A 13,962-nucleotide genomic window follows, 5' to 3' on the forward strand; every position below is an offset into this window, starting at 1 on the left:
TCCTGCTAGAGAGCCCCCTGGTGGTTGAAGAAAAATACACAGAAAAGCTGCACCGGGCTACAATCCGCATGGTTCAAAGATTAGGAAAAAAGTAACAGCTTAAAGTCCGGAAAATACGGTACCACAGGTGAAATTGAATAATTTCCCGCGGAACAGTGGTTGAAAAACACTGCTTTAGATGCAAAGCTTTACGGAAGAACCAAAAGTTAATAATTTACTACTGTAAGTTTATCTTTCACAAACTCATGTTTAAGTTAAAAATCTAAAACTTGAAGATTTACTTGGTTTAAAGAGTCAGTCATTGGCCAGCTGAATGTTTTACAGTGCAGCAGCGCTCCTGGTTTTAAACCGCTTTCAGAATCCCAACTGGGCCCAACAGAACCGCTGTGATTCTGCTGCTGCACGGGTCAGACGGCACCAAGACGTTTAACTGCTAAACTATCCAGAATCATGAGGTCACAAAGTCAGTGAAGGCCTCAATCACCCCCCACAGCGGGGGAGGTAAGAGGGCAAAGGGCAACTAGGCAGTTTGGCCAATCATCAACCAACAGCAGGGAAGATCTGCCAACATGGAGACAGACGGAACCACCGGATCAGAACCTGCCCATCAGAACTCCTCCACATATACAGCCATCCGGTTTATCAGAGTCTGTAGGAGTTCAGTGGATCCGTCCTGAGGTCCAGAACCAGGTCGGTAAACGGGTTCTACCTGTAGTGGCGCTTCCTGGATCTGGAGCGGGAGTGGCTTCGAGACCTGGACCTGGAGTAGGACCTGGATCTGGATCTGGACCGGGATCTGGGTCGGGACGGAGAATCCAGAACCTTGGACATGTCTGCAGTCAGACCAGGTCGATTCTGTCCTGGGGAACAAACAGAGCCATCAGGGTGAGAGCAATACCGGCGGTACCAGGGGGCCTGGGTCCGATCCAACTCGGCCAGAGGAGCAGGAACCAGAGTGGACCTTAACCAGAACCCGGTCCAACAGCAGAACCTTCAGATGGAGCTAGAAGGAAAAGAAATATGAGGCTACAGGAGAATCAGAGGCACATGCACGCTGCGCTGCACGCTGCGCTGCACTGCATGCTGCGCTGCACTGCATGCTGCGCTGCACTGCATGCTGCGCTGCACGCTGCGCTGCATGCTGTGCTGCACTGCATGCTGCGCTGCACTGCATGCTGCGCTGCATGCTGCGCTGCACTGCATGCTGCGCTGCACTGCATGCTGCGCTGCACGCTGCGCTGCACGCTGCACTGCACTGCACGCTGCGCTGCACGCTGCGCTGCACGCTGCGCTGCACTGCACGCTGCGCTGCACTGCACGCTGCGCTGCACGCTGCGCTGCGCTGCACGCTGCGCTGCGCTGCACGCTGCGCTGCACGCTGCGCTGCACGCTGCGCTGCACGCTGCTTTTGGAACGGTCTCATATAGAAATCTATTAGGATAAAAAAGTGGCATTATGCAGATTAATAAAATGCAACTAAAATAATTGAATTCAATTTCCAAGTAAAAGAAATAATCTGTGTATTCCAGTTGACACTTAATAAATGACTCAATTCGTTGACAATTATTTCAATAATCGATTCATGAGATTAATTATTTAATCAATGTAATCATCAAGCTGCCATTTCACATTCAACAATTTTTTGTGATATTTAAAAACCAAATGGAAACCTCTTTACATCCGACCCGGAGCAGGGAGGAAAAGGAAGTAGCAGGGAGGAACAGGAAGTAGCAGGGAGGAACAGGAAGTAGCAGGGAGGAACAGGAAGTAGCGGGGAGGAAAAGGAAGTAGCAGGGAGGAACAGGAAGTAGCAGGGAGGAAAAGGAAGTAGCAGGGAGGAAAAGGAAGTAGCAGGGAGGAAAAGGAAGTAGCAAGGAGGAACAGGAAGTAGCGTTCCTCCTGTGAATGACACCAAACCGCTGCTGCATCTTCGTCTTCCTTAGCGACCCATAAACCGGCCTCCGCCTGCATTGTTCCTCTGTTTTAGGTCTGCCTAGCAACAGTTGCTATGTACCAAGTAGACGGCGGTTTCTGTCGTCAGTCCTGAGACCATATTTACATACAGCACACAGGAGAAGGAAGATGTTTTAATTTCATGAAAATAAAAGGTCATATGATGCTAATTTAAACATCTGCTAATTACAGAGTATTTTGTATTTTATTTTGTATAAAATACAAAATAACTACAAATTAATGACTGTTAGTGCTGCACAGGTTTACAGGCAGCACTTCAGGATTTTTCCATTTCATCGTCAGATCTGCCATGTTGGATCTAAAACTGCTTTATGATCAGAACATGCAGCTCCTAGAGTCTGGAGACGGACACCCGACCCAACAGAACCAACAGAACCGCCTCTCTGAGCTCCACTCAGTGATCTGTGGCAGGATCCATCTTGAATTTCCTCCTTTTCCAAAGAGATTCAGAGTCTATGTTTATATTCTGATCAATTTTAAACCAGATCAAACTAAGATAATCCAACCAAATGGTGAACAGAAATTAGAAATATAATCTCACCTTCAATCTGATTATATTCTGATCCAGTTCTGGATTATTGGATCCATAAAACTGTGATCATGTTGGGCGATCCTGATCAGCTTTAACATTATTTCCTTCATTCCAGACAGAAATGAAGATTATTGTTTAGATTTTGGTTAAAACTGCTTCATTTACCAGAACCAGATAGTCCGCAAGTCAGTATTTACAACTAGCTTTAACCAAAAATGATCATATTTGAAAGCCAGCAAGGCTAAAGGCAGAAAGTCTTCATATAAACGGTTCATACACAGGAAGCAAAACGCATTACCGTATTAAGTTTAGGCATAACAACAGGACTATCAGATTAACTGACTTTGTTCTCAACTATAAAAATGTCAGAATATTCATCAACCCAGGCCAGCAATTGTAAGTAGTTTTGGGTCAGAACTTTCGGTTCTGATCCAGGAACCTAAACTGGCTCAGAAAAGAACCTGAAACCAGTTCAAACGTCCAGTTTTTCCACATTGAAACAGGAAGTCTGGAAAATGTTCCATAATGAAAACTGAAATCCCAGCAAATCCAGATTAAATTAACCAGATCCACCCCAAGGAGTTCTGTTTATCTCCGCGGCCGAACCTTTAACCGTTAAACCGATCAATGTTAACCAGGTTCTGAATTTAACCAGCTGCTCGCCCGGCTAGAAAATAGACTCGCTCTACCTTTATCCTTCTGCGGATGTTCTGGTTCTGTTGATCCGGATGAGAATTCTGGGGAGCTGCGGAAGGTTCGGGCCCAAACGCCTGCAGCTCCACCGCCTCCTTCCTGGTTCCTCTGCAGCTGAAGCTAACGATGCTAACAGGCTAGCTGCTGTCGGGTTAGCCGTTGGCAGCCCCGATAAACAGCCGAAGGTAAAAACAGGAAACCCGGAGGTCTACTGCTGTGTTACGGCCCATAAACATAAACCAAACGTTGTATCTACTGGGAAATTGTAGCAAAAAGCTCGGTTCTGGTCGCAGCGAAGTTCAACGGCTTCGAAACAGCGAGCTGACGCTAGCTGACGGTAACAGGCGGTCTGGCCAACTCACGCGAGACTTTGTGTGAGCGCAGCCTGAAACACAAACAGAGCGGGAAGAAAGAGACCGGAGACATTTTAGTGCCAAACACCCCGGAGGTCACAGAGCTAAATTAGTCTGATAAACAACAGTAAGGTCAAAAGAAGCAGAAACTAAAGTAAAATAGAGATAACCTTTATTGTCCTACAGAGGGGAAATTCAGCTTTAACAGCAGCATCAAAATATTTAGACAAAAGATTAAAAATGTGTTAAAAATATTAAGTGGGGTAAAATATTAAGATTAACAGTATTGTAAAAGATAATAAATGAAACAAAAAATGCCCTTAAGTTAACAGAAACAGAAAAAATATCCTGACGGGGTGACTTTTTTAAATGCTTAATGTGTGTATTGAACACTAAGAAGACAACTGGCTATTTACAGTACAATGTATCAGTACAAAGAAACAGATATTCAGTAACAGCAGAGATGTTATTTCAAACAAATAGCAAAAACAGAATAATGGGTTTTAAAAATGCCAACATGTAACCATGTATGTATTTATTGATTTTGTTGCAGTGATGATTAGTCTGACCGGATGAGAGGAAGGATCTCCTATAAATCTCTTTTGTGCGCCTGCGATGCAGCAGTCTGTTATTAAAGGTCAAAATAACTGAGACTCATTTAATATCAATTTAGTTCCATCCTGATTAAGGGAATAAACTTTTTGTTTTTCAAAAGCTCAGATCCAAAAACAAAAATCTAAACCAGCAGGAGTAACTATTTCATATTTATAAACTTTATGTAAGCTGTTTTCTACTGTTTTACTATACATTTCTGTTTTAACAGTGACAGAAACCTGCAGAGAGCTCAGAGATTCAGCTAAAATGATCCTGAAACTAATGACAGACCTGCAGGACGATGCCAGAAAAATCCACCAGCAACGTCTCCATCAGCTTCAACCTGCAACACACGGAAGATTCACCAGCCTGCGAATGTTTGTCAGTCAGTTTGGCTCATTTAGAAATTCATTTCTATCTACTTCCTAAAATCATTTCTGGTTATTTCATTTAAATTATTGATTAAAGACTTCATCTCTGACAGTGATACTGTTGGTACAATAATTAACTATAAAAATGTAATTATTGTTTCTGTTCAAGCAGACAGTAAAAGTTATTGACCTGCATCTCCATGGAAACATCCAATCAATGATTGATCTGCATCCTTTTCCTGCAGGTTTACAGTTTAAACCAGTGGTTTCCAAACATTTTCTGCGCCCCCCCCCCCCCACCCTATGGATTACAAATGGCTGTCTGGTTGAAACGATGAACGGCTTTTCTGACTTTTTTTAATCAGCTTTATTGCATTTATTAAGGTCTTCCTGCATGTCAGGAAGACCTTTATTTTGAATTATTTTGATTAAGCTTTTCATGTCAAGCTGAATCTGCTCTGAAAATCTGAGCTGATCACTGATGGAAGCTGCAGGAGCAGATCAGGTTTTCTGATCCTGACCTCCGATTATGGAAATAACCCTCCAAATGATTTTTCTGTTTCCTCTCCCTCTAAGCCCCGCCCACTCCTTCTTTTAAAGGGCCAGTATCATGTAAAATAAATAGGGTTAGGGTTCTTTCATGTTGGAGAAATCCTTTAATTTCCATGGCAACTATTCATCTGGGTGGCCCTAGCACCGCCTTCGAGGCACAGCTCCTCCCCCCTCAGCTCCTTCAGACTAGCCAGCAGCAATTAGCAAACAGCTGCTGAGCTCATAATAGAAACAGCTGCTCAGAGCTACGCTGGGAAAAACGTTAAAGTTTAATAGAGGAGCCATGTTGGGATGACTTCCTGGAGGCGGAGCTTCAATTTCAAGGAGTTAAATCAGGAAGTCAAATTTTTTTTAGGTCAGACTTAATATAAATAGCATTTTGTAACAACTGGAAGTATCATAGTCACTGGATTATAAAATAAAACATCTCTGTGTGCCTGGAAGACACATAATCCTGTTTCTTTAACTTTCCCCACATGGTGGCAGCTTTAGAGGAACTTCTGTCGCCCGATCGTCCCGCCTCGGCCCCCAGCTCCCCTTTGACCTTCTGCTGAAACATTTAACTCCTCCTGCTGTCCTCTGCAGCCAGTTGTTCATGCCGAGGTTAAAATTAACTGCAGCAGATCCTCCTTCCAGCACAATGGGAGGCCACATGCGGCTCTTATGAGGCGTTAATGCAGCGCAGCTCCAACCGGTGGAAATAAAGACACTGATGATCAGATCTCCTCCAGCTCTGGTTTCATCAGCCGCCACCGCAGCGTTTCTGAGGCTGCAAGGAGGAAAGTAAAGAAGAATCTGATTTATTTTGTCTGAAGTCTCTTCAATGCACAAAGAGGAAGACTCTGCTGGAAGGCAGGAGCCTGGGAGGAACAGTCTGGTTCCAGTGAAAAACTAAAGCAGTGACTTGGGTTATTTAGTCTGTCATAAGAGAAAACAATATGGTTTATTTATCACAGTGATATTCATTTACTTATAAATGTCAGGTTTCAAACTAAAAATGTAGTTAGCAAACTAAATACTTAGTTTGAAGTTAAATATTTATCTTGAAACTTGCTAACTTAATATTTAGGTGGAGCTAAATATTTAGCTTACTAATTAAATATTCATTTAGCAAGCTAAATAATTGTTAGCAGGCTAAATAAACTTGCTTGCGAAATATGTAGCTTGGAGCTACATGCTTCAAATTAAAGATTTTTCATGCTAACTAAATTTTTAGTTCAAAACGGCAACATTTCTGAATGAATGATTAACATGACAGGAAGTTTTGTCTGTGGCTGCTGAGCTGTTCAGAGCTGCAGCCTCTGAGGGAAACCTGAGCACGTTGAGCAACGTGTTGCTTTCTGGAAACGTTTTGAATGAAGCTGAGGCTTTTAGCTGTTTGCCTCCAAGCATTAAAACGTCTGCAGCGCCTGCTTTCTGAATGAGGTCAGAGGTCACCATGACCTCACCTGGAGGAGGAAGAGGAGTGAATCCTTCAGCTGCTGCAGCTTCATGAAACACAACCAAGAACCTGAAAGGAGAAAACATCACAAACCGCATCCAGTGTTAGGTCAGATCAGCGACTAAACCCGCTTTGTTATTTATGATAAACTGAATTTATTTATGGTGGATTGTTCTCTTCCAGCCGGTTTATCAGCGGCTCTGGACTGAATGGACTCTGAGGATTTATTGACTCGTATTCCTGAAAATCATGCAAATGTTTCCTGTCAGAGTGAAGATGGGATCAGCGGATTTCCATGAACGATGCAAACACAGCTCACTGTTAAACAGGAAGCAGCGTCTCCGGTTCTGGTCGGATCCGTTCATTTTTAGTTTTCAATTAAAAACACAAATTTCTTTGTCAGTGTTTCATTTTTGTAAATTAACGGTAGTAAAATAAGTTAACGTTGTTTGCTTCAGTAAAGAATCGTTTTCAGGTTCTGGACTTTTCAGGTCGAATGTTTTCGGTTCTGCTGTGGTTCTGTTGGTCTACAAACAAAATTATAAGTTCAGGAATAAAAACTAAAACATTTACTGCATCTATGTCTTAATAAATGCATTATAAAACTTTAAAACTTAAACTTCCGCAAACTTTGCTTTTTGTGTCAAAGCACTGCTGAACACTTATTAAAAATTTATTGATCCCAAAGAGAATTTAATTTAAATATTGCTGTAATTCATATTATTTCCTGTGAAGAGTTTTTGCTGCGGAACAGAAGGATCTCTCCTGTAGCAGTATGTATCACAGCGGTTCTGAAGAAGCTTCTGACTGAAGACGATCTGCGGTTCTATAACAGTTCTGGAGGATTTCTCTGTAGAAAAAACCCGTCAACATCCAAACAGGCTGGTGCTGCCACCTGCTGGAGGTTTCATTACACTACAGCTAAATAGCACGACTGTAAAACGATCTTTAATATTTAATCGGGGGAATGTTTTATAATCAGAGTGTGACGTCATCATGGAGGAGCCAATCAGCTGATCTGCTGCTGCCTTCAGGTTCTCCCTGTGGTCTGGGATTCTGAAACTTCTCCGGCTGGCTGAGTAAAACTGACCAGAACCTCTGATGTCACCCGACTTCTTTTCTGATTATCTGTGGAACCACCATTTTATTTCTATTGTCAGGTTTTAAAATAAAGAAAAGTTTGTTTCCAATCTGATGAAAATATCTGAAATTATATTTCTGATTTTTTCTGCTTCGCTCTGTTGTGGAAATTCAACTAATTTATTCCAGTAAAAACTGAAAACTGCTAAATCCGTCAGTAAGAATCATCATTAGCATCAGTTATTATTTGTTATTATAAAAATATTTAACACATCAGTTGATGAAGCTGCACCTGGTTCTGTGGTTCTGGTTCTGTCTGCTCTAAACTCTGATCCTGGTTCTGGTTCTGCTGGAGGTTCCTTCCTGTGTCCTCTCCACTGTCGCCCCGTGCATGATCGACCAGCTGGGTTTCCTGCTGACCATCAGAATAAGGAGCAGCTCTGCTTCAGAACCACCTGGAACATGATGACATCATCATGATGACGTCATAATGACGTGACGTGAGACCAGAAGCAGGCAGCTTTGCTCCGTTTCCTTAAACCTTTATTTGTCCTGAACAGGAAGCAGCCGCCAGTTTGACATTTACAGGAGCGGCTTAAATAACGACAAAATCACACACACTCGCGCGCACACACACACACACACACACACACAGTAGAACTGAAGAAGACAGGAACAACAGCAGAATAATAACAGGAGTCACTGTCGCTGCTCCAGGGTCAGATCAGGAGGGGCAAGCTGGCCAATCAGCTGCAGCCGTTCCGTCGGGTTTCGGCCAATCAGCTGCAGCCGTTTCATCGGGTTTCGGCCAATCAGCTGCAGCCGTTCCGTCTCGGCTGCAGCAGGAAGGAAAACCTCTCCGGGTTCAGCGCTGGAACAGGAAGTGACGCAAAGTTTTAAAGTTTCAGTTCCTCCATTTTTGGCACTCTGCTGGTCTGAGGGGCGTGGCCTACAGGCGGTCTCCATGGCGATTCACAGAACCTCTGCAGGTAGACAGCAGACAGGATAATGAGTTTGTTCACTTTTTCTTTCACCTGGTGAAAGCTGCGCTCTGATTGGCTACCTGCCACATGCTGCGGCTTCATGGCGCCCGCCTTCCTCAGGTAAGGCTCCGCCCCCTCAAAGGCACGGCGCTCCAGCTCGCCGTTGGCCGAGACGCCGTTCTGATGCGAAGCGGGCTGGACGCCGTTAACGGCCACAGGGCCGGTCAGGGGGGGGCAAGGGGCCGGGGGCCCGGGGCCCAGCAGGGGGGCAGCAGCTGCAGAGACATCATTTATTATTATTACTATTAATTATTCATAATTATACTTTTATTATTAATAAAATTATTTATTACTATTATTTATAAATTATTTTTTATTTTTGATCATTTATTATTATTGACTAATAATATTGATATACTATAATGAAAAAATTATTGTAAAATCCCTTTAGTTGAAGGTAAACTTCATAAATGTCGTAACAAAGTTCATATGTTTATAAAAACAACATATTTATAGAAACTATGCATTTTATGTATTTTATCAACATAGTGGAGAAAAGCTTCAGTTTATTTTTAAGCCGAAATACAGATGGCAGAAATAAATGCAGCTTTTTATTTTACTGTTTTTTAATAAATTTCCTATTTGACCTGAAACACCTAAAATGGCGTATAATATTTAATAAACATGTTTTATGACGTCAGCTTGAACATTTCACTGTTTTCTTGTTTAAGGTTTCAGCTGTAAAATTATTCAGTTGAAACTCGAATAACCTGAATATTTTTCTTTTTGTGTTTCTGATCTTTGCTGTGATATAAAAATAAACTCGTCTTGCCATATGTCACACTGATATATATATTTTTCACATATATATTTTTTATATAATGAATGTTTGTTTCTTTATGATCATGTTAGTAATATCTTATTTTGCTTCCATTACTTTTACTAAATAAAGTATTTCTCTGTATTTACTGCATTTTGTGTTTTTGGTTTATTTTAGTGAGTTTTTAAAAATCCAGGAAATGTAAGACTAAAGTTTTAGTTTTCAGTCAAACTATTGCTTATTGTGATTGATTGTGTTTCGTTTTTGGTCGTTTATTAATCATTTTTACTGTTTTTATTGTGGATTTAATCTAATCCTGAGAAGTGTTTACCAGTTTCTGTATCGTTTTGTTGCAGTTGGAGGTAAGATACTGTTTGCTTCCAGCTGCTGATCTTTACCAGGTTAATTTTGATTTGTTGAGTTCAGTTTTGTTTTTTTTGTTTCGGAAACCAAACAAGGAGGAATCTTCCTGCAACGCGGTGTCATGCAACGACCTTACCGTGACCTTTGTTGGGCTCGGAGCCGTTGACCTGCGGCGGCGCTCTGACGTCCTTCTGAGGACGGAACAACAGCAGCGTTGTGTTTTTACGCCTCAACAACAAGCGGCGACTCGGGGCGGATCACACCAACCTTTTCTCCGGCGTCGCTCCTGCGTGTCCGCTTCATGATCTCCTCCAGGCGCTGCCAACACCAGATCACATCAGCTCACCGCTCACAGCGCCGCGCCGTGACTACATGAACTTTCCCTCACCTTCTTCCTCTCCAGCCGCTCCTGCTCCTCCTTCAGGAAGTGCTTCTCCCTCTCCTCGCGCTGACGCTCCGCCTCCTCGCGGGCCTTGGCCTCTGCCTCGTCTCTCTGCAGGACAGAGACACAAACCAGAGGAGACGCTCTGACCAGCTCAACCTGCAGCAGACGCTGAGTCTGCCATGTTTTTACCCCCTGCAGCTCTGAGCTGAAGCTCAGAAACATAAACTCTGAAAAGTTCCCAAAAAAACCTGCTGAGATTAAATCCTTAATCAACACCTGATGCACCGGCGTCAGATTTTAGTGGTTGGAGGATTTCTCTTTAGTCTTTGGCTACACACGCTAGGCTAGCATGTTAGCTTTGGTTGCATTTTCCCAGAATGCCCTGCACTGTAGTTTACTTCCTGCTTTTGTAGTGGTCTCCGCTCCACTTGGCATTCACATTCAAACCAAACCAGAGTTCACTTCAACCGAACCCAGACCGAGGTTTGGAGGACCAGAGGTCAGAGGTCAACTAGCGTTCACATCTCACCAACCAAACCAGACTTTCTGGGCAAATGGACTGGAGTTGGATTAAAATGGAGAAATCAAACTCTGGTCCTCCGAGCCACGGCATTCTGGGTAAATACAACCAAAACCAACATGCTAGCCTAGCGCTAGCACAGGGTGAGCAACTGGTGTCCTGCAACCTTTAGATATGACCCTGCTTCAACACACCTGAGTCAAATAATGAGGTCATTAGCACGACCTGGAGAACCTGACTGCACTTAGGAGGAGAGTCAGCTGTTTGACTGAAGCAGGTTCAACCTGGGAGACATCCAAAAGTTGCAGGACCACGGCCTTGCCACATCCTGCGCTAGCAGCAGAAATGGCTCCTGGTCTTTAGCCAAAGACTAAAGAGAAATCCTCCAGCCACTAAAATCTGACGCCTCCATCTTGTTTCCATCTGGTGAAGAAGGAAGTTGCTCTCAGTGTCTTCAGGAGTTTTTGTGTAGTTTCCTTCAGTGGTTCTTGGTGGAAAACATCCTCCATTAGCTTTCAGAGCCAGCAGGGGGCAGCACCTCAGCAGTGACCCACCTGCCTCTGCAGCTTCTCGTTCTCCTCCTGCTCGGCCTTGGCCTTCCTCTGCGCCTCCTCCTCTTCCTCGGTGCGCTGAGCTTCATCCCGGAGGCGCTGCTGCTCCTCCATGAAGCGCGCCTCCTCTTCGCGTCGCCTCCTCTCCTCGGCATCGCGGGCCACCGCTTCCTCCCGCAGGAGTCTGAGGAGCAGAGAGCAGTTTCAGGCTAACGCTGGAATAAAACCTGATCTCCGGTCAGACCTGAGCCGCTCTGACAAGGCCGGCCCAAACCGCTCTGGGGCCCTGGGCAGATTTTCATCTGGGCCCCAACACAGCAAGTCACGTCTAGATGCTTCATTGTTACTGAGCTGCTGTATGTGTAGCAAAGCTGCTAGCATTAGCACCATTTGGAATTAGCTTACATTATATCAGTTGTCATAGTGACTGATTTTAACCATACAGGAGCAGCAAACGTTAAAAAAATATCTGGATTTGAAATGCAGAGTGTTAATGAAGTGTTTCATATTATTTTAACTATTTGTAGCATGAGCTGATAAACACTAAATGTAACATTAACATAGTTTTCCTTTCCTGTCCTAGTCAGTTTCCTGAAGCCAGGCATGAACGCCACCCAGGTCAGTCCAGACCTGCTGATGTCATCTTCTCTGCAATGATGTCATCCTCACCTGTTGCGGCGCTCCTGCTCCAGCCGTTCCTGCTCCTCCCGCTCCCGCTGCTCCCGGGCCTGACGCCGTTTCTCTGCCAGAGCGCGCGCCGCCTCCTCCGGGTCGTTGGTACCGGCCGACGGCTTGCTGGGCGGCGCCGCAGCCGGGGCGGACCCGGACCCGACGGCAGCAGCAGGCTGCGACGCTACGACGGGCGGGCTGAGGGACGGAGGCGTGAGCGGGGCGGAGGAAACCACGATGGCGGGAACGACGCTGCAGCCTGAGGAGAAACACAGGAAATGATGTCAGAGGAAAACTCCTCCTCTCTGCGAGCCTTTGGTCGGGTCCGTCTGAATCCTGTAAAAACACGGAAGGCTCTGAGCTCCCTGATTGGCTGTTCGCGGTCTGAGCCCATCTGCAGCCTGACACTGTAAACCCGAACCATCGACTGAATTCATTAGATTCAACGGCAGAAACTCAATATTCTCTAAAAATATTCTACAAACTTAAAAGTGTCGAGTTAGTGTAAAATATTTGTGTTTTTTAAGTCCATCCAACTCAAACTGTAGGTTTTATTTTCACACTGTTCTCTCTTAATGCTCTTTTCTTTAAAAAAAATATTTTGCAATTTTCAAAGAGGTAAGCTTTATAACCGTCATTTTTACTTTACGTTACGTTTTGTGCTTTGATTAAAGTCAGAATATTTTATTTTTCTGTTCTTAAAACAATGACAATAGAAACATTTTATTATTTTTTGAGTTTTGTTAAAAAAACTGAAGTCTTGAAAGATGAAAATGTTTGAGTTTATATATCTAAAAACTTTAAATGGTTGTTACTGAAATATTTTTAAAATGGAATAAAAATGTGAAAGTTTAATAAAAAAAATTAGATAAACTTGTGATTTTAAGTTTAGAAACTGAGTTTGAGTTCTGCTAACTTATCTGTGTTTACAATGTATATCGCCGTGGCAACCTACTGTTTTTCTCCTCCTCTCTGGTTTCCACGGTAATGGCGGCAACTGTCTGCGGCTGCACTCTGGCTGGCGTCTGGGCCCGTTTGGGGCGGGGCTTGGCGGTGACTGTGGGCGTCTTCTGGCCGGGGGGCGGCTTGGAGGCCGGCACCAGAGGGGACAGCGGGCGGCTCCTGGGGTCCGGAGAAGGGGGCCGGTTCCTGGCCCGGGGGGCGCTACGGAGCAGAGAGGAGGATGAAGGAAGACGTTCCAGATCCGGTCTGGACCTGGAGACGCTGGCGCTCGCTGATGATGTCATCTGTCTCTTCTTCTGCACTCTCTCCTTGGCGAGCGCGTTCTTCTCCTTCTCGTTCTCTCTCTCCTTGTCCTTCTTCTCCTTCTTCTTCTTATCCACCTGCAGGGGGCAGCAGCGCGCACAGAGAGGACGGATAAATTGACCCAGTAATTATTGTGATTAACAATAAATTTGGGTTTTTGAGACCATTTTCGATTCATATATTGATAAAGATTTAATAATGCAGGTTCAACCTCTCTAGTAAAATATGACTAATAAAATTTAACTTTGAAATAAACTCTTCACACTGAAAGAATTTTAAATATATCAAAAATAAAACAAGCAAAACTAATAAATTAAACTGAAATAAAAATCAAACATAAATAAAATAGATTATTAAATCTGTTAGCAAAAATGTCCTTCAAAAACTTAATAATCAGAATAGAAATTATTGATCTCAATCAATCATGAGATAAATTGATTAATAGCTTATTGGGACGGGTTAGATGTAAATGTGCACCGGTTTAATGGGGATTTGTGTGTCACCATAGCAACAGCCGTTCTGAATTAATTGCTCAGAAAGTTGCAGCTTCTAATTATTCAAGCAGCAGCTACAGGAACTTTCAACATTTCAGAAATGACCTCTGACCCCCGGCTCACCGGCGTGGAGTTGCGTCGCCGCTGCCTCTGCGTGATGTCCGGCGTGCTGGAGGACGAAACCCGCCAACGCTCAGCGGAGCTCTGGGGCTGCTGGGAGCCACTGGTGAACGGGCTGAGGGAGGCTGGGGGGGCAACGGGACGGTCAGACACACTGAGACACTGACACACTGAGACACACTGAGACACACACTGAGACAC

The 13,962-nt window shown here is 44.0% G+C and overlaps 2 protein-coding genes across 3 annotated transcripts in view; both read right to left on the bottom strand.

Moving 5' to 3' along the window:
• Positions 1 to 3,566, bottom strand: part of thrap3b (thyroid hormone receptor associated protein 3b) — a 15,376-nt gene extending 11,810 nt beyond the window's left edge. Inside the window, exons 1-2 of one of the 2 annotated variants that reach the window (XM_015015958.1) lie at positions 3,196 to 3,566; positions 710 to 855 (exon numbers count right to left, since the gene is read on the bottom strand). In XM_015015958.1, the coding sequence (XP_014871444.1) occupies positions 710 to 831 (122 nt within the window). In that variant the 5' untranslated portion in view covers positions 832 to 855; positions 3,196 to 3,566. Of the gene's footprint in view, positions 1 to 709; positions 861 to 3,195 lie in introns of both variants that reach the window. The other variant, XM_015015957.1, reaches the window with a different exon arrangement.
• The window catches only part of LOC106935474 (MAP7 domain-containing protein 1), a gene marked incomplete at its 5' end in the record, with an annotated part of 23,543 nt that extends 9,584 nt beyond the window's left edge, over positions 1 to 13,959 (bottom strand). The window contains 9 exons of the mRNA XM_015015956.1: positions 8,222 to 8,573; positions 8,654 to 8,851; positions 9,893 to 9,947; positions 10,024 to 10,074; positions 10,145 to 10,249; positions 11,216 to 11,396; positions 11,882 to 12,140; positions 12,837 to 13,224; positions 13,765 to 13,959. Coding sequence (XP_014871442.1) covers positions 8,563 to 8,573; positions 8,654 to 8,851; positions 9,893 to 9,947; positions 10,024 to 10,074; positions 10,145 to 10,249; positions 11,216 to 11,396; positions 11,882 to 12,140; positions 12,837 to 13,224; positions 13,765 to 13,959 — 1,443 coding nt within the window. The remainder of the gene's footprint in view (positions 1 to 8,221; positions 8,574 to 8,653; positions 8,852 to 9,892; positions 9,948 to 10,023; positions 10,075 to 10,144; positions 10,250 to 11,215; positions 11,397 to 11,881; positions 12,141 to 12,836; positions 13,225 to 13,764) is intronic.
• Positions 13,960 to 13,962: the final 3 nt, after the last annotated feature.

Source organism: Poecilia latipinna, unplaced genomic scaffold (assembly GCF_001443285.1).
Source record: "Poecilia latipinna isolate Pla-1442-1.1 unplaced genomic scaffold, P_latipinna-1.0 Scaffold1969, whole genome shotgun sequence".
Lineage (NCBI taxonomy): Eukaryota > Metazoa > Chordata > Actinopteri > Cyprinodontiformes > Poeciliidae > Poecilia > Poecilia latipinna.